The 23108-nt window shown below is 39.4% G+C and overlaps 1 protein-coding gene across 1 annotated transcript in view; it reads right to left on the reverse strand.

The window, feature by feature from the left end:
- Positions 1 to 23108, reverse strand: part of Btbd7 (BTB domain containing 7) — a 90360-nt gene that overhangs the window by 5246 nt on the left and 62006 nt on the right. Inside the window, exons 6-10 of the mRNA XM_021658662.2 lie at positions 18621 to 18781; positions 9173 to 9316; positions 7757 to 7946; positions 4523 to 4701; positions 1883 to 2326 (exon numbers count right to left, since the gene is read on the reverse strand). Of these exons, the coding sequence (XP_021514337.2) occupies positions 1883 to 2326; positions 4523 to 4701; positions 7757 to 7946; positions 9173 to 9316; positions 18621 to 18781 (1118 nt within the window). The remainder of the gene's footprint in view (positions 1 to 1882; positions 2327 to 4522; positions 4702 to 7756; positions 7947 to 9172; positions 9317 to 18620; positions 18782 to 23108) is intronic.

The following is a 23108-nucleotide window of genomic DNA, read 5'->3' on the forward strand; positions in this document are numbered from 1 at the left end:
TTATACATGTCAGAAAAATACAAACTACTGCACTCTCTGACAGATATCATTGTTAGCATTATGTAGCTCTCCAGCTTTTTATCTATGAATCTGTATTAAACTCAAAAATTTAGTGTACACACAATTACACCACTCAACTTTGAGATTACTTAAAATCATCACATAACATTTTACTGTACTAGTGAGATGTAATTTAATCATTCATCTACTGGTTGTTCCCCTCCCCCCATCTCCCACCCCACTGTGCCCTCCTTTGAGACAGTGTCTCTCTAGGTACCATGGCTGTCCTGGAATTTATTATGTAGACCAGGCTGGCCTTGAGCCCTGCCTCCCAAGTGTTGGGATTAAAGGCATGTACTACCATGCTGACCTGATGCAGGCTGGTCCTCTTAAACCTAGAACTCACTGATAATGGTTCATTATGTCTAGCCATAGACATAATGTCTAGCCACCTTACTCTGGACAAATCCCTTCTCAACCTTCTGAGGCTGAAATTAGAAGTGGGCTACCATACTTTCCCAGCATTTATGTGGGTCCTAGGAATCTAAACTTAGGTGTTGGGGGCTAGAGAGATGGCAGTGGTTAAGAGAACTGTATATTCTTCCAAAGGACCTGGGTTCAATTCCCAGTATCCATACAGCGACTCATAATTGTCTATGATTCCAGTTCCAGGGGATCTAACACCCTTTTGTGGCCTCCACGGGCACCAGGCATGCATGTGGTACACATAATATGCACGTTACACAATCATACACATCAAAATTTAAACAGTAAAAAAACCCAAACATAACAAAATTTGGGTCTTCTTGCTTACACAATAAGATTTTATATGCAAAGCTCTCACCCACATTCTTGGTTTGGTTCTTTGAGACAGGATTTTACTATGTGGCCCTGGGTGGCCTCGAATTTGTAGCAATTCTCATTTTTTGCTTCTTGTGCACAGGAATTACAGATGTGCCATTATGCCCGGCTTTTTATTTTCACTTTCTAAGTGTGTATCATCACACCTAGCTCTATTATTAGAAATTTAGGTTATTTACATTTTTTCACTATAGTCAGGACTATATCAGTGACAAAATTAACATATAACCTTTAAAGGGAACTGTACCTAAAATATAAAATAGAACTTTTTTAACTGTAAGGCTAGGCCACTGGAGAGCAGGGAGGGATGGAGGGACCACAAATGGAAGGATAATAATATGACCCAAGGTACATAATTAGCTTGTCACTTTCTACAAGGTCTATTTTAATGATGTTTTCCTGAACAGGTATACATTTTATTTTTCTCTCCTGAATGCTGCTGACAGCACTTGATAGAATATAAAGATGAGAAGCCATTGCTGTTTTTCCTGAAATGTATTACATAAAACACAAGTCTAACCTCTAGATGCTCAAAAATCAAAAGAAAACCCTCTCTTAATTACCACCTACTTGCCCAGGCAACCAAAGCAGAGCCAAACGAGGATCTGACAGATGAGACAGCCGGAGGTGGAGACATGCATGAGGACTTGAGTTTCTGCTGGTTTTCTAAATGGGAGTCTTTGCCACCCTGGCCCTGATGACATTAGCGTCATGGTGCTTAGGAGAACAGAAGAGAAGATTCTATGCATGCATGTGCATGAGGATTAGGACACACTGGTGTACACACGTGCACTGCTCAATCACTGTACTCCATCTACCTGGCAGTGATCAGGAAGACACTGCTTATGGCTACCTCAAGTCTCTCCCATCTACACCTGCTCTTCTCTTTCCCATTCCCCTGAAGCTAGTCAGTAACACTTCCGGGTATTGCTAAGTCCCAGTGAGGTCCCTAGAACTGAGGGAACAGCTTTTAAGGTTCTATACCTCTGATTTAGAGAAAGTTATCTAAGTGTAGACTTACCACTTGCTTCTCAGACATTATTGCTGCTGAGGCGGCAGCAGCTGCAGCAGCAACCGTCTGTCTCCCCAGGCCTGTGGTGTTGGTACAATCGGGAGGTGCTACTTTAACACCTGGTAAATAGATTGGAGGAGGGCCAGGTTTAGGAGCTGTTCTGGTGTGAAACAGTGAATGATTACAGGGGTAAGAAAATGAACGGGAAGGGTGATGACTGGGAGGCCTTTGTTTCCAGCCTGCCTTGAGCTGGTTGTGGATTGGGGTAGCTGGAGGATGGTATGGAGGAGGAGGAGGGGGCAAAGGTGGATGGAAGGCCACAAAAGAGTCCAGGTCTGTAAACATGGTTTCTGCAGTAGGGGTACTGTTGACACGACATCTCCCAGGCTGTCTCATTGTCAAGAGTGGACTTTCATCCCCAAAGCGTTCTTCAGGAAAGAACTTGTGAGGATTCTAAGAAAGATTATAAAAAAGTAAAAGTTAGCATTTTAGCCTAAGCTGCCCTTGAACTCATAATAACTGAGGATGACCTTGAGCTTCAGATTCTCTGGCCTCAACCTCCCAAGTTTATAGGTGTGTGCACCATGCCTGGCTGTGTTACGTTTTCTTTTCCCCTGATAGCACAAGCTGGTCTCTAATTCACTACTGTAGCAGAGGCTAGCCTTAAACTCCTCATCTGGCTTCAGCCTTCCAAGTGCTGTGAGCACATGTGTGTGCTACTTCATCTGGCTTTATCTTTGTACCTTTATTAGCAGATTTAAAAAATGGAAATATACAGGCTGAGAATTAAGTCAGGTACTTACTGAGAGTAGTACCGAAGGGCAGAGTGCAGGGGCAGCATGGACAAAGCTGCTCCACTACAACTCTAGGAAGCAGCTCAGTCATCTTTAGCAAGATCACATGACAAAGCCAACCTCCAAAACCTAACTCAAATATGCCCTTGCTAAAGAGATCAGACTGAGACAGAAACCAAGGAAGGATCTGCCTGGAAAGTTTCTGATACAACATCTTTGTATCTATCTGAAGTAACTACAAAATACCATTCCTTACACATTATGCATTAGTGGGTCAGACGAAGACACTGATTAAATAGAGAATGTTTCTGTACAATTTATAAAATTAAGATACTTTTTCAAAAAGAGTTTTTTTTTTCCTTTTTTTCTTTCTTTGAGCTAGTGTTTGTTTCTTTCTGTGTAGCTCTGGCTACCTTGGAATTTACTCTGCAGACCAGACTGGCCTTAACTCAGAGATCCACCTGCCTCTACCTCCCAAATGCTGGGACTAAGGCATGTACCACCACTACCATCTGGCTTTTTATTATTTTTAAAGACAGGGTCTCATTATATAGCTCTCACTGGCCTAGAACTCCCAATGTAGGCTAGGCTGGCCTTTAACTCACAGAGATTTTCCTGCTGGGACTGAAAACATGTGACTTCACACCCAGTCAGAAAATGCAATTTAAAACCGCAAAGGGAACAGAAATGACCTAATGAGGATGATAACAACAGACAGGCTAACAGTCAAGGAGGAAAATCACAAGGCCTTAGCCATAAACCAAGAACCACAAGCAACTAAGAAATACTGAGTGGGAGAAATCTTCTTTCTCAGGGAAGAGCACATCAATTGATTATCCACTACTAAATGGTCAGTCCTGGAAACATACATATAAGCAACACAATAGACTGAGCAGATTGTATTTACAAAATTAGGAATACATATACACATACACCAATAATTAATAAAAGAGAGGCCATAAATTTGAAAGAGAACAAGGAGGAGGGGTATATATGGAAGGGGTAGGGTGGGGAGGGAAGGGTAAGAGGAAATAATGAGATTGTTATAATCTCAAAAAAAATAAAAAAATTATATTTAAAAAAGTTAAATACCACACTGTATAGTTTTACTGATGGAAACAACAGTAAAGAAAGACCTATATCATTTGCTGCCTTGCCAAAGAGCACCACAACCACACTAACCATTTGCAATCAAGGCTAACAGTATTTGAGGGCGTGGTAAAAGTTTGCCTCGCTTAGCCCAGATAAATTAATTTTTATTTACAGTTATCATTTAATTATTTTCACTAGACTATTTTACAAGCCCTATTTTAATTGTAAAACCAATGTTGTTTTTGTATCCAATTACTAGAAATAAGGGTTTGTTTTTTCTTGCTAGGTTAAAAAAAAAAAATAACAGCACTTGTTTTACGATTCTTAGGTTGTGTTCGAAAACTGCTCCTAAGGGAAAAAGAGAAGAAACAAGAAACCTGGAAGACCAGTAAGTATAACAGAAGCCAAACTGGGAATACAGTGAGCAGTGAGGCCTGGAATTTTCTGTTCTCTCTTCGATCTCTACTGAAATAGAATTCTGCAGTAGCCACCTGCTAGATGCTCGTTATACACCAGATACACAGGTACTTCATACAATGTTCTGCCCAGTGACTTTATCCCTTAATAGATTAAGAAGCAGCAGAGCCAACTCTCTGCTCAGGCTGCTCTACTACACTGCCTCTCACCAGGAGAAACCTGCAGGTTATTAAAGACACCAGAGGCAGCAAAAGAACAAGTACGAAGAAAAACCAGCAGCCAAGGGCTCCTTGGGTGACCTGACTGATATCCCAGGCTCCCTCTCCCCGTCAGTATTGTGTTCTACCTGCAGGAGCTCTGCAGCAGCATCTGCAAGACCGAACTCTCTCAGCACTCGGATCTGGATTTCGTAGCTGACAGTGGCACCTTCCCCACAGTTCAGTGCATAGGCTCTCTGCACCTGCTCCGTGTGCCGCAGTTCCTGCAGGCGCCTCACCATTTCTTTCATAATGAGGAGACGAGGAACTAGAAGGAGAAAGACAGAACAATTCCTGAGCTACACAAGACTCCTCAGCAAGCACAAGGGGAAACATATGCCATAGCAGAATCTTCTCAGACATATTTTACAGATAGTATTTTAATTTCCTAGAAATGTTCAATTTATGTCTCCAATTATTTTCCAAGGTTTTAACATTTCTGTGGGCTCCAAAAGCTCTTTATTATACTAAACAACTCTTGAGTTGTATCATTTTTGGCCACAGCTCAAATAAAGCTTTACTGATATGTCCCAGCCCTTGAGAGGCAGAGGCCAGCTTGTTCTACAGAGTGACTTCCAGGATAGCTAGGGCTACACAGAGAAGCCCTGACCAGAAGAACCAAACCAACAGAAACAGTAAAACCAAACCACTTTACTTGTACCTGACCACTTTACTAGTCTTTTCAGAAGGGGGAGGGTGTTCCACATCTTTCAAATATAGTCATCACTTGGGCTAGGATGCAGCTCAGTGAGGCGGCGCTTGCCTAGCTTCATTTCCCACCACAAACAAACAAAATATCAAGTAACTGTTTTGAGTTCTGACCACACACCAGGGCTTGAATTTGGGCAATTAAGATTTATAGAAAAAAAGAAAAAAAAAAAAAAAAAGGGCATAAATCCTGTTCTCAAAAAATTCTGGCTTTAGTGACTGTACCCTAAGTTAGCAAATATACGGCACAAAGCAGCTCTCAGGCTGAACTGAGGGCAGGAGAGGCCTTCTGGGCAGAAATCAGGTGCATGTAACATGTGCAGATGAAAGAGAGCATGACACAATAGCTGGCTTGACAGCAGAACTCAGAACTCAATGGCACAAACTAGAAGAGTATTGAGAGATGACAGGTGAACAATTTAAATACATTCTGTGTATACCAGGTAGTCATAAGTATAGGAGGATAATAGAACCAGAGCCGTGACTCTGCGATAATCACTCTGAAACTACCTAACACAAATGTGCTGGCTAGTTGTATATCAACTTGTCATAAACTGGTTTTACTGGAGAGGAGAGAGCCTCAGCTGGGCAAATGCCTCTATAAGTTCAGGCTGTGGGCCAGCCTGTAGAGCATCTTCTTAATCAGTGATTAGTGGGGGAGGATCTGGCCCAATGTGGGTGGTGCCATCCCAGGGCTGGTAATCCTGGGTTCCGAGAAAGTAGGCTGAGCAAGCTATGGGGAACAAGTCAGTAAGCAGCACCTCTCTGTGGCCTCTATATCAGCTTCTGCCTTAGGTTCCTGCCTTGTTGGAGTTTCTGTCTTGACTTCCTTCAATGATGGAATTAATGTAAAAATGTCAACTTTTCCTCTCCTAGTTGCTTTTCGGCCTGATGTTTGATCACAGCAATAGTGAACCTAAGACAAAAGGAGAAAGCAAATGGTCTGGAGCCACCCTGAGTGTGGTTTTATTGGAACACAGCCATATTCTTTCAATTGGGTAGCAACATACATGGTCGTGTGAGCACTGAGTAGCTGCTAGGGAGGTTATACGGCCACAAAGCAGTGGAAGGAGAAGAAAGGCATGAAAACTGCTTAGCGACCTGAGCTGAGGCATCCAGGAGACGAAGCCTATGATTCAGGACACAACCACTAGAGTGGGGCCTACAGTTCCTGAGTGCTTACTTTGAACCAGGCAGACTCCTAAGAATATAGCAGTGACACTTCCTGAAGTCTACATTGACCCTGGAGAGGAGGCATTATCTGCATTCTATGGAACAGGAGATTAATGTTCAGTCCAAAGTCATATATGTAAGTGGCGCAGCTAGACAGCCTTCTCCATTAAGCTGCACAGCTTTCCTTTAGTGTGCTGGGGAAGGATAGAAAAAAAAAACCTTGGTAGGGCCATGCCTCATCAGCTGAATGACAGAGGCAAGTTTAACTTTCCCAATCATACTGTGAATGTTTTGGGATTTTGAGGTTAAATTCCAAGATGACATTATGCTAATATGCATCTGCACTGACTCAGGCTTAAAGAAAAGACTATTAGGCTGGGGGTAATGACACAACCTCTAATCCTAATGCTTGGGAGACAGAAGCAGGGAGTACGAGGCCAGACTGGTTCACACAGTTCCAGGCTAGCCTGGGCTACATAGTGAGACCCTATCTCATTAAAAAAAATAAAATAAAATAAAATAAAAAAATAAAGGAAAAAAAGAAATAGAAAGAAAAAAAGAAAAGAAGTAAGTATTACTATAGCAAACCTTCAAATTGTACAACAGAAAAAGAATCTCTCTTCACATTGCTTTTGTTGGTTTTTGAGACAGGTTTCTGTGTAGCGTTGGCCATCCTGGACTCGTCTTGTAGATGAGGCTGGCCTTGAACTCACAGAGATTCGCCTGTTGCTGCCTTCCTGAAAGGAGGGCCTGGCTGGCTTCTTTTTTCATTATTACCCCAATGTACATATAAGTAAACACAGAGCAGCCAAATATGATAAAACTCTTGAAGATAATAACAGTTCAAAACGAAACTGTGAATTTGATGAAAAGCTGTGTTCTGTGTCATTCAACTTTCCATAGCTGTTTAAGGAGAAATGAATGGTACTGTTTATAATGCCAGTTGGTTGGATTTATTTTGAAGCCTGCAATGGCAAGTGGTAACGGGTGGCAGTTAAGTTTCTGGCCACTAACCATCATTCATTTGGACGTGACAGTTATAAATCAAGGATGACAAATCATAAGCCAGGACTCCAGAACACCTGGGTGTGGTGAAACCACCTCTAGGAGGTGACAGGGATTGCACTGGGAGAGGAGTACAGAACAGGCTGTGGTCACCTCCTGAAGGCTTCTGTTTATAAGACAGGATCTTCTTGACTTTCCCTCATGGATTTTAGGATGACAAGTATGTGCCATCAGGTCTGTCTCAAAAGGTTCTTATCTGACAGAAAAAAATCTGAATTCCTCTAAGCTAGTCATTCTTAACAGGAATGATTCTGCCCCACAGCGCATATCTGGCAATGAAATAACGCACAAGGTACTGAAGTGTGGGGAGAATTACCATATGTAAGAGTGAGGTTCAAACAGCAATCACAAAAAGAAATAGATAGGTTCTGCCTTACCTGGAATTTCATTGGCTACAACTGATGGAGGGCTTGACTGGTTGCTGCTAATCTGCTGGTGGCTGATCATGTGGCAGCACTGGGGCACAGCACTGCTGACCATGTACAGTGTGTCTGGGACGTTGGACATTCGAACCATTCGTAGTCGCACCAGGTCTGTCTGTTCCACCATCATCTCGTCCAGTACTGACTAGAACATCAGAACAGAACTGGTCAGCCTTCACTTAGATCTCACTTGCAGTAAGAGCATCATCATCATCATCATCATCATATAAAAAGGCACGAAGTTACCATTCCTCATGAAGTTTAAAATTAGTGGTGAAAGAAGAAAGTGCCTCTCTTTTTAAAGTACCTCGAAAAGATAAAATCATCTTCAAAAAATTTGACTATAAAATTAATCAAATAAAACTATACACAAATAATACACAATATATACATACGCTAAGTATCAGATGCAACAAAAAGCTCAAAATACAAAACACTGATTATTTGGCCAGGCATTGTGATGCACACTTTAATCCTAGCACTTTGTGTCAGATGTAGTGGGACAAACCTTTAATCCCAGCACTTTCAAGGCAGAGGCAGGCAGATCTCTGTGAGTTTGAGGACAGCACAGCCAGGGCTACAAAGTAAGACCCAGTCTAAAAACAACAACAACAACAACAACAACAACAACAACAACAACAAAAACCAGAATCATGTTGCTGATTTCAAACTCCATATCAAAGTTATGTGTGAATACATCTAATAAGACTTAGTGTTTTGTTTTCACATATTTTCTTGCAGAGTTTTCTATTACAGCACACACAGGGTCTGCTATTTATTAATAACATTACAACTTGGGTTATAAAAACTTAGTTTTATGCTTACCCTAAAACTAAACTGAACTCAAAACCAGTTACTCGGGAAGGCTACTTTAAGAAATCACATGTGGGGAGCTGGAGAGATGGCTCAAAGGTTAAGAGCACTGGCTGCTCTTCCCAAGGTTATGAGTTCAATTCCCAGCAACCACATGGTGGCTCAAACCATCTATAATGAGATCCGGTGCCCTCTTCTGTCCTGCAGGTTTATATGCAGACAACATTGTATACATAATCAATAAATAAATCTTAAAAAAAAAAAAAGAAATCACATGTGTCTTAGTTATGAGGAAGATAAGCAAAAGCAGCCTACTATAGTCATTTCCCCACTGTACAGAGTGTAAAGCACAGCTATGTTATGCAGTTACAACGATTTGCAAGGCAATGAGGTAAAATGCATCTTAACAAGTTTTAAAAACATCCAGAAAACCACTGACAAACTAGAATTTACTTTCAATTTCCCTGTTACTGGATGTCTGGGTGACTTCCAAATAATAAATCTCAGTGCATGTGATTGGTAATAAGCTCATCTGTTACCTTCTAATGTTTTCATTACCTTTGCTTCTTCCACATAGGGAGAAAACAGTCGTGGACGAACATATATGCCAGCATTTTTTTGCCGTAGCCAAGCATTTGACTTTCCTCCTTCTGTTGTAGGAAGCATATCTGATGGGGGTGTACTGATCAAGCCTCTTTTCATCTTAAAAACAAACATTTAAAAATAGATAACAAGACATATGCAGCACTAAAATACTAGTAAGACAACAATATTTACATCTCCAAAACAATCACACAAACTTTAGCACCATTTAAATAAAAGCTTAGGAATCTTATTATGTAAACTTAGCAACACCCTACATGTTTAGCAGTACTAAAGAACTCAGCAAGGAGAAAAGTACCTGAACTGCCCATTTTCCTCTAGAGGACTGATGACTTTACAAAATGTAAATTTATTAATTTGGATTAATTTGCACAAAACTTGATGAAAACTGATTGTTTATCCCTTGTTCATTCTGCTCCCACCACTAACCAAGACAAAACAAAATAGAGTTGGCCTTACTTAAGCACTAGATACTATAGAATGGGCTTTCTTTTCAGGCAGCGTGACCTGGCACTAAACCCAAACAGCCCAAATCAGAGAATGTATGAACACTTTTCAGTCTACTGGGGAAACCACTTTAGATGTGGGCCTATAGTAGCACTGGTGAACTATATGTTCAGATGCCTTGTTTAACCTTAAGGGCCCACTGTAGAATCTGTGTGGTTCTAGAACTGGGAGCCATAAGACTAAGATGTTTAAGTGTCACCCCTGGGAACCCATAAATCAAGGCCTTTAGGTCCTCTTGTGATGGTAAAGGATAAATGACAGACATTTGGCATGGTACATACTAGTACCTACTAGGAGAACACAGAAATGCACAGTCACAAGTGAATCTATGTTGGGCTAAGTAAGTATGGAATTAAGAACAAGTAAGTAGGGGCTGGAGAGATGGCTCAGTGGTTAAGAGCACTGTCTGCTGCTCCAGAGGTCCTGAGTTCAATTCCCAGCAACCACATGGTGGCTCACAACCATCTATATTGGGATCTGATGCCCTTTTCTGGTGTGCAGGCATATATGCAGACAGAGCATTCATCTACATAAAATAAATAAATCTTAAAAAAAAATCACAAGTAAGAACATAGATCTTAAACAGTGTCCCAACAACAGTTTTCTAAATAGAATAAAAAAATTAATTGGTTGGGCATGGTGGCCCAACCTTTATACCCAGCACTCTGGAGGCAGAGGTAGGCAGATCTCTGAGTTTAGGGCTAGCCTGGTCTACAGAGCACCCTATCTTGAAAAAACGAACAAATAAACAAAACCAAGAAAAGAATCAATCTAGTCTGGGTCTAGAATTTTAAATAGAACTGAAAATTATTTCCCTAGGTCTACTCCTTTTTAATATACTAAATATCTACCTGATAATAATTTAAGTTATTTTAAATTAATAAAACAGCATAGTATTTAAAAAGTAAAGAAAAAATCCACTAAACTATGATTCTATTAATATATTTTCTTTCAGACTTTTCCAAATGAAGTTTTGCGTAACAGAATTCTATACCCATGAGATTTTATTACACTGTACTGTTTCTCTCCCCCTTGCCCTCAGGGTTTTTCTGTAGCCCTGTCTGTCCTAGATCTCAGAGATCCATCTGCCTCTACCTCCTGAGTGCTGGGATTAAAAAGGTGTGCACCATGCTGCTTGGTCCTGAATAGTTTTTACAAGCTATTTATTCAAGGCAGTAAATTATTATCCTGAATATGTAAGTCATATAGTCTTACTTTCAGTGTTACTACAAACTTAGGAGACTGCCAAATATTTAGAAAATATTAAACATCTGAATATATATATATACACACACACATACACACATGCACACAGATTTATTCATAATATGGATAGTCTCTGAAAGAAGACCGAAGAGTATGAACATATTGATGGCTCTTAGTAACATGTTTAACCGCTGCAACCAACAGTGTTATTAAGCAGCACTGTACTCCCAACCTGTGATAGTAGTCGTGTTTCAAACCTTACTGGCTTCCTAGGGACACATAACTTACTACTTTATTATTTACTAATTCTTTGACAGTTTTACACATGCATATATTTGTTAACTGTCACCTCTGTTACCCTCTCCCATTGCCACAGAACCCCTTCTTCTTAACAAACTCTATGTTCATGTCTTTTGCTTGTTGTTTTTAGAGCTACTGGGATCTAAATAGGTTGCTTGCATTAGCATGGATGTGGGGCTATTTACTGGAGTATGAACAACTTTTTTCCCCTTCCAACTGGGTTTCTCTATGTAGCCTTGGTTGTCCTGGACTCAGGCTGGCCTCGAACTCATAGAGATCCACCTGTCTCTGCCTCCCTGAATGCTGGGATTACAGGTATGCGCCACCATGCCTCACTAAAGATTTATTTATTTTTACATATATGAGTGCTCTATCTGCATGTTACAGCTGCATAGCAGAAGAAGGCATCAGATCTCAGTATAGATAGTTGTGAGCCACAACAAGGGGAACTGAAGACCCCTGGACAAGCAGTGAGTTCTCTTAATCACTGAGCCATCTCTCCAGCCCGAGCAAGAGCAACTTAAGATTGACTGTATTCCTGATGAAAACAACTTCCTCTCCCTCTAGCAACTACTAGCTACCAATACCTCTTCAGGGAGTTGTGGGGCGACAAAAGGACCTCTAACAGGAACCAGTTTCATGCTCAACAAAGTAAAATTTCTCTGATTTCTTAAGGAGCTAATTATTGATGATAATTATGATACTTGTTTTTGAATATTTTATTTATTTTTTAGATTTATTTATTATGTATACAATGTTCTGTCTGCATGTACACACGCACACCAGAAGAGGCATCAGATCTCATTATAGATGGTTGTGAGCCACCATGCGGTGGCTGGGAACTCAGGACTTCTATAAGAGCAGCCAGTGCTCTGAGCCATCTCTCCAGCCCAATATTTAATTCTTTTTTTTTTTTTAAAGATTTATTTATTATGTATACAATTCTGCCTTGCATATACACCTACTCATCAGAAGAGGGCACCAGATCCCATGTGGTTGCTGGGAATCGAACTCAGACCCTTTGGAAGAGGGGCCAGTGCTCTTAACCTCTGAGCCATCTCTCCAGCCCCCCGATATTTAATTATTAATCTGTATTTTTTTCTAGGCTACTTTTTTGCCTTCCTTGCTTAATATTAGTGTAAAATATGTTAAGTCGGAAGAATTATTTTTTCATTGTGCTATCTTCTGAAGAACTATAGAACAGTCTCTAAGCAATTTAACACCATACCTCAAGAAACAGAGCAAGAGCCTGTCTAGGGTCATCTAGCCAGTCCAAGAGTTGGTCTTTTGAAAAAATAACAAAGATTAATAAACCTCGGCAAGAATAAGAAAAAAAGATTCATAACAACAGGTGTGGCACATGCCTTTAATCCCAGCACTCAAGGAGGCAGAGGCAGGTAGATTTCTGTGAGTTTGAGGTCAGCCTGGTCTACAAAGCAGATTCCAGGACAGCCAGAGCTGTCACACAGAGAAACCCTGCCTCAAAAAAAAAAAAAAAAAAAAAAAAAAGGCAAACCAATTCATTTCACAGAAATATCTGGAACAGGAGGTCACCATAAATAATAAACTGGATAATATAAAAGACATAGATCAATTCATGGAAATATACAACCTATTACAAGTGATTCTGAAAAGAAAACTGAAGCTGGAAAGATGGCTCAGTGGTTAAGAGCACTGGCTGCTCTTCCAGAGGACTGGAGTTCAACTTCCAGTTTAATCCACATGGTGATTCACAACTATCTCTAACTCCAGTTCCAGGGGATCTGACATCCTCTTCTAGCCTTGTGAGAACCAGGCAAATACATGGTGCTCTGACATATACATGGGCAAAGCATCTTGTGATAGCTGTTCTTGGTTGTCAAGTATATAACTAAAACCCAAGCAGCTGTACCAAAATGTGTCAAGTCTGGATATACCAGTGAGGGATTATTCTTGATTGAATTATTTGAAGTGGGAAGACTCACCCTAAATCTAGACTGTTTGAGGTGGGAAAATCCACTTTAAATCTGGGCCACATCTTCTAGTAGCAGCCTATATAAAGGGCAACAAAGAAGGAAGTGTCTGCAGAGATAGATTCATTCTATCACTTCTGTTCCTCTAGGGAACCCTGACTAATATACACTCATGCAAATAATAATAATAATAATAATAATAATAATAATAATAATAATAATAGGAGGAGGAATTAAAACAGGGCTGAAGAAATGGCTCAGTGATTAAGAGCACTTATTCACCAACATGATGGCTTGTAACTGTCTTTTGTCACTCCAGTTTTAGGAAATCTGATCATCTCTTCACAGACATATACACAGGCAATCACATGTATAGAATAAAAATAAATTAAAAAAACTAGAAAACCTAAATAGACTATTAACAGCTGGAGAAATTAAAGCTCTTATTGTTATTGTTGTTATTATTATTGAGACAAGGTTTCTCTGTGTAGCCCTGGTTGTCTTGGAACTCACTCTGTAGACCAGGCTGGCCCACAGAGATCCATCTGCCTCTGCCTCCCAAGTGCTGTGATAAAAGGCATGTGCTACCACCGCCCAGCACAAAAAAACACAAAAAAACAAAACAACAACAACAAAAAAGCCTTTTAAAGAATGGCAAACTCTTCTCAAACTATTTCAAAAAACCAAAGAGAAAAGAATAAATGCAGGCTCATCCTATGACATCAATATTAACATGATATCAAAGACACAACAATAAAACAACAAAAATGGAGATCAGTTGTCACTTATAAACTAAATGTAAACTGGATTCAATGAGACCTTAAAAGAATACCCATCACTGGGGCTGGAAAAATGGCTTAGTGGGTGAAGAAGTACTCACCACTAAGCCTGACCACCTGAGTTCAATCCCTGAAATCCATAGGCTGAAAGGATAGAACTGACTCCTGAAAGCTGTCCACCCTCTGACCTCTACATGAACGCCTACACTTGCACATACATACATAAGAAGAACATCCACCATCATGTGGTGGGAACTATCCCAGGGATGTAATGGCAGTTCAAATGTGATGCATCATCACATTAACATAACAAAGATAAATATAATGATGTCTATAGGTGTAGAAAAAAAATACAACAAGATTCAAGCTCCCTTCATGATAAAAACTAAACAAGTTAGATATAGAAGGAATTTATCCTACTATAATAAAGGCTATATATTACAGACCCATAGCTAACTAATATCATAATGAATGGAGACAAACATAACCATCTTGTCATTTCTACTCAACATGGTACTGAGGTCCTCGACAAAGTAATTCCACAGGAGAAAGAAATAAAGGATTCAAAAATGGAAGGAAGTTAAAATTTCTTTGTTTGTATATGACACGATCTTATTTAGAGAAAACCCTAAAGATTTCACCAAAAAAGTTAGATCTTCAGATTTAATAAACAAATTAAGAAAAACAGTAGGATAAAAAAAATCAACACACAACATCAAGAAGCACTCCTACACACTAACAGTGAGCGCTATGAAAAAAATTGACACAATTATCCCATATAATAGCTACAAAAAAATACTAAAATACCTAGGAATAGGATCCTCAGGAGGATGAAAAACCCATACTCAGATCATGTTAGAGTTCCATTTTCTAAATGTCCATGCTATGAAGAACCAAGAAATCTTATGACACGTGCAGACAACTGATATTACTTCACTTTAATCTGTTCCTTAAATCACCCAGCTTCTTTATTCCAAAAACATCCCAAAGCAGACTTGAAACTTAAGTTTCTTTCCTCATGCTAAAGTGTTAGCCTTGTGAAGAAACTCTATTTTCAAAACTTGTCTCATGATAGGCATACTGTATGGTGGGCAAAATGTACCTGATTTGGTAGTAGCTTGCTCAATAAACGGTGTTTGGAAAATTAAATATCCACATGCAGAAAAGCGAATAGATCCCTATCTCTTACTACTCACATAATTAACTCCAAGTAGATTAAAAGATACAAAACTATAAAATTTCTAAAACAAAACACAGGCAAAGGGTTTCTGGCAAGGTTTTTAGAAGCAACAAAAGCAAAAAGAGACAAATGGAACTGCATCAAACTGAAAGCTCTGCATAGCAAAGTTAAGGACAGCTTCAGTGTTGAATAAAATATGTGCAAACTTACATCTGATAAAGAGATTACTACCCAAAACATGAAAGATACTCAACTGTGTTGGCTCATATGTCAATTTGACATAAATCAGGATCTTTCCAGGATTTGGAAAGAAAGAATCTTAATTGAGAAAATGCCTCTATATGAATGGTTTGCAGGCAAATCTGTAGGGCATTTTCTTGAATGATAATGATATACAAGGACCCAGTCAGTTCACTGGCCCCAGTCTAGTAGCACCCCTGGGCTGTTGGTCATAGGTGCTCTAAGAAAGCAGATTTAACAAGCAAGGAGGAGCAAACCATAAGCAGGACTCCTCCATGACTTCTGCATCCAATTCATGCCCTGACTTCCTTCAGTGATGGACTGTGCTGGGGAGCTGTAAACTGAAATAATCCCTCCAATCAAGTTGCTTTGGTCATGGTGTTTTAGTATAGCAATAGAAGCCTTAACTAAGACAGCAGCTTAGTAGCTGTGTGCTGGTGGCCCGTGCCTTTAATCAGCATTAAGGAGGCAAGTGGATCTCTGAGTTCCAGGCTAGTCTGGTCTACAGTAAAAGCTCCAGAACAGTCAGGGATACACAGAGAAATCATGTTCGGAAAATAAAGAAAAATGATCCATAAGAGACATTTTTCAAAAGAAGACATAAAGGGTCAAGCAGGTATGTGAAATCATGTTCAACTTCACTGATCTTCAAGACAAGGTATGGTGATCTGAACAGGTATGGCTCCCGTAGACTCATGTGTTTGAATGCTTGGCCACAGGAGTGGCACTATTAGGAGATATGGCCTTGTTGGAGAAAGTGTGTCACTGTAGGGATGGGCTTTGAAGTCTCCTGTGCTCAAGGTATGACAGTATACGCACTCTTCTTGCTGCCCACCTGGAGGCTGCTAAGCTTCCTACCATGATGGTAATGGACTGAACCTCTCAAACTGTAAGCCATACCCAATTAAATATATTTTTTGGTTGTTTGTTTTATTAAGAGTTGTCTTGGTCATTGTGTCTCTTCACAGCAATCGAAACCCTAAGACGAAAGTCAAATAAAAAACATGAGGAGATAGGAAGAGCTGGACATATTGGACATCTACCTCTAATCCCAGCACTCTGGAAACAGGAGCAAGTGGATCCCTGTGAGTAGGAGGCAAGTGTAATCTAAATTCTGCACTTAGGCCAGGTAAGGCTATTGAAGTGGTTTATTTAAAAAATGGCCTCCATGGACTCAGGTTTAAATGTTTGGTCACTAGGGAGGAGCAGCACTATTAGTTGTGGCCTTGCTGGAGGAAGTATGTCATGGGGATAGGCTTTGAGGTTTCAAATGCTCAAGCCAGGCCCAGTGTCTCTCTCTCTTCCTGCTGCTTGTGGGTCTAGATATAGAATCTTGGTTCCTTCTCCAGCAACATGTTTGCCTGTGTGCCACCATGCTTCCTCTCATGACAATAATAGAGTAAACCTTGGAACCTGTAAGCCAAACCCAATTAAATGTTTTCCTTTACAAGAGTTTCCATGGTCATGATGTCTTTTCACATCAATAGAAACCCTAACTAAGATAGCTACATAGTGAGACCTTGTCTCAAAAAATAAACAAATTAAAAAAAAAACAAAAAAAACCCCAAAACCTACCAAAAACCAGAATGTACCAGCAGGAATGTAGAGAAAATGAAATCACTACAGATTGTTGGTAGAAAAGTAATAGGACTGCTTTATGGAAAATAGTGTGGAAGTTATTTGAGAAATTAAAAATACAAACTTCATATGACTCAACGTCTACTGTCATGTCAATCACCACATGGATAGGCATTATGCTAAGTGAAGTATGCCAGGCATGCAATCTCATTCATGGAATCTAAAAACAATCTCAAGGAAGTTAAGAAAAATTAGTTGTTATTAGAGGCAAAAAGAAGTACATAGGAAATGGATACAGGTCAACAAACTGTTATTACAAGAAATAAATCCCTGTGTTCTTTTACATACTAGGATGACTAGGTAACAATAATGTACTTTGTATTTTAAAAAAGCCAATAAGGCATTCTAAAGTTTCTTACTACAAAAAGAAAACTACAAGTATGTATGGTGGTAGGTATGCTAATTGAGCAGATTTAGTCATCACATAATATAAAATGCTCTGAAAACATTCATTACATTGTATTCTATGTATGTATTGTTATGTAAATTTGATAAAGAAAATTTGTGTTTATAACTTATACAAGTGAATATATAGATTACATTCATTAATTCAAGTAATTTTATTAGTTAAAAAAAGTTACTTTATAAGCTGGATAGATGGCTCAAGAGCAATCATGAGGACTTCATTTGATATTTTAGCACCCCTATAACAAGACAGGAATCCTGCAAAGGCCTACAACTCTAGCTTGCAGGGTTCTGATGCCCTCTAGTGCCCTCTGTGCTTAGGTGAGTGCACATGGGAACACACACACACACACACACACACCTTTTAAAAAATTATGCATAACACAATTAACTCCATTAATATATATTTCCCCCTTTTACCTGTCATTTTCTTTTCTTTTTTGGGTTTGTTTTTGTTTTTCAAGACAGAGTTTCTCTGTGTAGCCCTGGCTGTCCTGGAACTCACTCTGTAGACCACGCTGGTCTCTAACTCATAGAGATCCACCTGCCTCTGCCTCCCAAGAACTGGGATTAAAGACATGTGCAACCATTGCCCAGCTTTTTTTTTTTTTTTCTCTCCTCTCTGTTATTTTCAAGACAAGGTCTCTCACTGTAGACCTGGCTGTCCTAGAACTCCCCATGTAGATCAGGCTGGCCGGCCTTGAACTTACACAGTGACCTGCCTACCTTTGATTCCTGAATATTGGAATTAAAGTTTGCCCATTTCCATTAGTTTTCAACTGAGTCTAAAATGACTCACGTGGTTCATAAAGCTTACATATATGTACCAATGTCCCTCCTCTGATTTTCTGCTGTTCTTGAAGAGTCTGCAAAGGTAATTTCTATCTTTTCATAGAGATCAAATTTATTTACACTGACAAATGACCAAATAAATTCCCCTAAAAACTATGTTCTTGTAAGCAAGACCCACTACCTATTTATCCATCAGCATCAAGCAACATAAGTACCAAGCACACTTTTTGTACTATGTCAGACACTGGGGACACAACACTGTACCAAAACAGGCATTTATTTGTTTATGTTCTAAGGAAATCTAGTTTCAAGTATTTTACTAGTAGGAAAAATAATTGTAAAGATAAAACAGGGTAAATTTGGCATTTCTTTCCTGAAAGTAACGAGAGAAGAAATGAACTTACAGCATCACTTAAGACCTCGCTGTTTATAGGTAAGATGTGTTCAATTCGCACAAAAGGTAAGAGAGGAGAAAGGATCTCTCTAAGTTCTTCTATGTCCAGGTCTCTTCTTTTCACACCTCTCTTGTTCACACTATGTGCAGTGCCACTCAGTAAGTTTGGCTCTATGAAATAGAAAAGGAAAGGCTTCAGTGAAATCCCAATTTTCACAGACACGGTCTTTTTAAGAAATTCTGATTTGTGTACGTGTGTGTGGGGTTGTGTGCACATGCCACGGCACTGAGTGTGATGGCAGAGGACAACTTTCAGGATTTAGTTCCTTCTTCTACCATGGCTTCCGAGGATCAAACTTAAGTCATCAGGCTTGGACAGCAAGCACTTTTACCACGCAGCCATCTTGCTGGTCCTAGGGACAGCCTTGCTTTCTTCTCTATTATATTAAATTTTAGTGTCAGACATTGTATGTAAGTATATCTGCTTTAAGAAAGGTTATAATTAAGTTTAATTTAATATACAAGTTTTTGGAGAAAGAGAAAGTACAGTGTCTATAATACAGGAACATTCTTTATGACCTCTGCACTAAATGATTCTTTTTATGGATATTAACTCAAAGTAAGAACGACGACAATCTGTTAACATCAAGGCTGTGACTAGTTTTTAATATAAGAGGGACATTGAACTGCATGCATTTCTAATCATGGTATCCTGAATGAGAAAGGGAGAGAAGAGGGTCTCAACTAGCCTTGCCTGGCTTCCGACTTGTCGCCCAGCCAAGAATAAGCCTGAGCTTCTAATCCTCCTGCCTCTCTACTTCCTGAGTTCTGGGATTACAGACATGCACTACCATGCCCAACCCAGGCCACTTAGGTTTAATGATAATTTAATAACATATTAATCACCTGCATCCAAAGGACCAAAATCTAATGTACATTCTACCTAATTCTAAGCTTCTGAATTTTTATAAACATGAATCTATTACTGCATACAAATGATTCTTTAATATTTGACATGTTAGTCCTCTATTCTAAGCAAGAAATAAAAGTTTCTTTTCATTAGGTATTGATGTGACAGGAAGATCTAAAGAAAAATATATATACTTATGACATTGAGATATGAAAATTTAAAAATTTGGAAATATTTAATTACATCTTTAAGTTAGGGGGCTATATTTTTTCTTAAAATGTGATAATTTTATAATGAATATGATCTTTATTGTTGATAATAAAAGTTCTAATCTATCGTTTGTTTTGTTTGAGGCAGGGTCTCTCTGCATAACCAACTGTCCTGGAACTCACATATCATGACCTTGAACTAAGAAAAATCTGTCTGCCTGTACCTCCCTAGTGCTGGGATTAAAGGCATCCATCTCCAGAGCTAGCCCAAATTTTTATTTTTTAAGCAAATATATCTTTCTTAAATCATTTGAGGGAAATATGTATATAGAAAACAATTTGTATGTTTGCGGTGTTGAGGAGAAAAATCTATTGCTCTGTATGCAAGGCAAGTAAGACCTTTACTACTGTTCAATATCTCTGACTCACTTTTTTTTTTTTTTTTTTTTTTTAAGTACTGGCATCTTGTTTTCATGTAAAGTCTTACACAAAATCTTCAAAAGCAAGAGTAGAACCATCAATACACAAAAGTGTCCAAAGAAGAATAGCCCAGTTTGCCTTTCTTATTCTTGCAGGAGAACCATATATTCTTACTTTGTCTGAAACCTATTTCATTTTTGTATTTAACATGTGTGGCTGTTTTGCCTGCATGTATGTCTGTGTACCATGTGTGTACCTGGTGCCCTTGGAGAACTCAAGAGGGTGTTAGATCCCTGGGAATAGAGTTATAGACTGTTGTGAGCCATCATGTAGGTTACTAAAAACTGAACCCAAGAACTCTGGAAAAGAAACAAATGCTCTTAACTACTAGGCCATCTCTCCAGCTCTCAAAACTATTTTAAAGTTATTTTTATCCTTGAAGAATTGTCATTACCTGCCCAAATAAATACGATCCTTCATCATGACCAACCCTTCCTCATTGTTAACCTGTATCAATGAGAGCAGCAATGGCCCAGTGACTAGGCAGTTATGTATACACACCATGTGTAATAATGACACTCTATATAATTCACACAGACTGAACTAAACCCTGCTCCTAGAGGCCAGTTTCCTGTTGGCCTCCATGCACACTCATTTTGTCAACTCATCAAGACATAACTTTGTGTGCTTCTTATCAATTAACATTGAACTCATGGCCAATAGCACTCATGCCTCAATGAAGTTTTCAAACACTTTATTTTCTCTATTAGTCAAGCCTTCCTGCATTTCAGAATTTGAGGCATCTTCATTTGGCAACCATATTAAACTGACATCATAAGTGGGAAAAAAAATGTAAAAACGTATGAGGTGGGGCTGCAGAGACAGCTCAGTGGTTAAGATACTGGGGTTTGATTCCAGGTACCCACATACTGGCTCACAACCAGTTGTAAGCACAAACATGGTACATATATGTGTGTGTGGGTATACATAGGCAAACTGCATATACATATATAGTAAATCTTTAAAAACTTATTTTAAAAATCCAACATATTAGGTAGACTATGAAAAGACAGGTATTCACAGAAGATCTGAAAACAGGGCAACATATCTGTGTCTCACTTAATTTTGGGGCTGAGAATTCCTTGTTTTGTTTTGAAACAGGGTCTCTTCTACAAAGCCCTGGCTGTTATGGAACTATGCAAACGAGGTTGGCTTGGAACTCAAGTCCTACCTGCTTCTGCCTCCCCAGTGCTGGGATCAAAGATGTGTGCTACCACACCTGGCTTGAGAATGGTCCACCCCAAGACAGGGTTTCTCTGTGTAGAATTGGTATCCTAGAACTCATTCTCTAGACCAGGCTGGCCTCAACTCATAGAGATCCACCTGCATCTGCCTCAAGAGTGCTGGGATTAAGGGCATGCACCACAACCACGTGGCTGAGAATTTAATTCTTGGTGACTCAAAAAGCTTAGTTTGTCACATGTCCACAAATAACATTGAAAGTGTGTGAATAAACATTTGAGGTTATTTTAGGATCGGAGCCTAGCATCAAAGAGACTTCATTCAGGAAATGATGGGAGCAGATGCAGAGTCCCACAGCTAAATACTAGGTGGAGCTTGGGGAGTCCTGCAGAGGAGAAGGAAGGATTGGAGGAGCCAGAAGGATCAAGTACATCACAAGAATGGCCCACAGAACTAACTGACTGGGGTTACAGAGATCAGGGAGCTTGTAGGGGTCTGACCTAGGTCCTCTGCATATATGTTATGGTTGTGTAGTTCGGTGTTCTTGTGGGATTTCTAACAGTGGGAGTGGGGACTGTCTGACTCTTCTGCCTGCCTTTGGGACCCTTTTCCACCTACTCATCCAGACTTGATGTGAGACTATGTGTCTTATTGTAGCTTGTTATGTGTGTATTTGGTTGATGTCCCTAGGAAAGCCTGCTCTTTTCTGAGAGGAAGTGGATCTGGGAAAGGGGAGATAGGGGGAAGAGACTAGGGAGAGCGGAGGGAGGGAAAACTGCAATTGGGATGTAATATATGAGAGAAGAATAAATAAAAAGGCAAAAAAAAAAGATGTGAGGCTACAAATAAATTGTAATAAGCTGATAAACTTAAAAAACAATCTATAAATGAGATAGACTGTATGCTGCTATTCAGAAACCTTTTTATATTAATTTTAGTGGCTTTGTAGCTAAAATTTTTCAAATTTGAGAAATGCTGAAGGCTTTTGAAGGTCACAGAAAAGCAAATTAGGTTAAAAATAAGAGGACTGCTCTTCCCCTACTGCGTAGGTAGCAACATATGAGGCCTTAGCAGTTAAAAGCTGTTACTGCTCTTGAGGAGGACCCAGCTTTGGGTCCCAGTGCCTACATGGAGACTCCCAACCATCTGGAATTTTAGTTTCAGGGGATCTGATGTCCTCTTCTGACCTCTTCTGCAACAAAGCACTTAACATGGTACACATACATACATGCAGGCAACATTATCCATAAATAAATCTACAAGCAAATTTTCAAAGGAGGTTTGATGGCAGTTTAGAGAAAATCTTGATGTCTAGAGAATTATAGATATACTGGCTTGAATATGTTAAGATAGGTGAACTTCATGATAAGGAAGTTATACACAAAGGCTGAAGTTCAGTTGGTGTGGTTCAATTGCTGTGACATTTGCCCAACATTCACAAAGCTCTGGGTTTGCTGGGTTTTAATCCCTAAGACCTCATAAAATTAGGGACAGTGGAGCACACCTGTAATCCTAGCACTCAGAAAATGAGGCAGGACCAACAAAGTTACATATGCCTGGGCCACATGAGACCGGATCTCAAAATACATAAAATGCTGAAAATTGACAGGAAAGAGAATTTAATTTTCCTAACTAAAGTTTATTGATTTGGGTTCAGTACATAGAAGGATGAGGGGAAAGTGATAGATTGGCAGTCTAACATTTAAAAGACCAGTAA

This window comes from Meriones unguiculatus, chromosome 7 (assembly GCF_030254825.1).
Source record: "Meriones unguiculatus strain TT.TT164.6M chromosome 7, Bangor_MerUng_6.1, whole genome shotgun sequence".
Lineage (NCBI taxonomy): Eukaryota > Metazoa > Chordata > Mammalia > Rodentia > Muridae > Meriones > Meriones unguiculatus.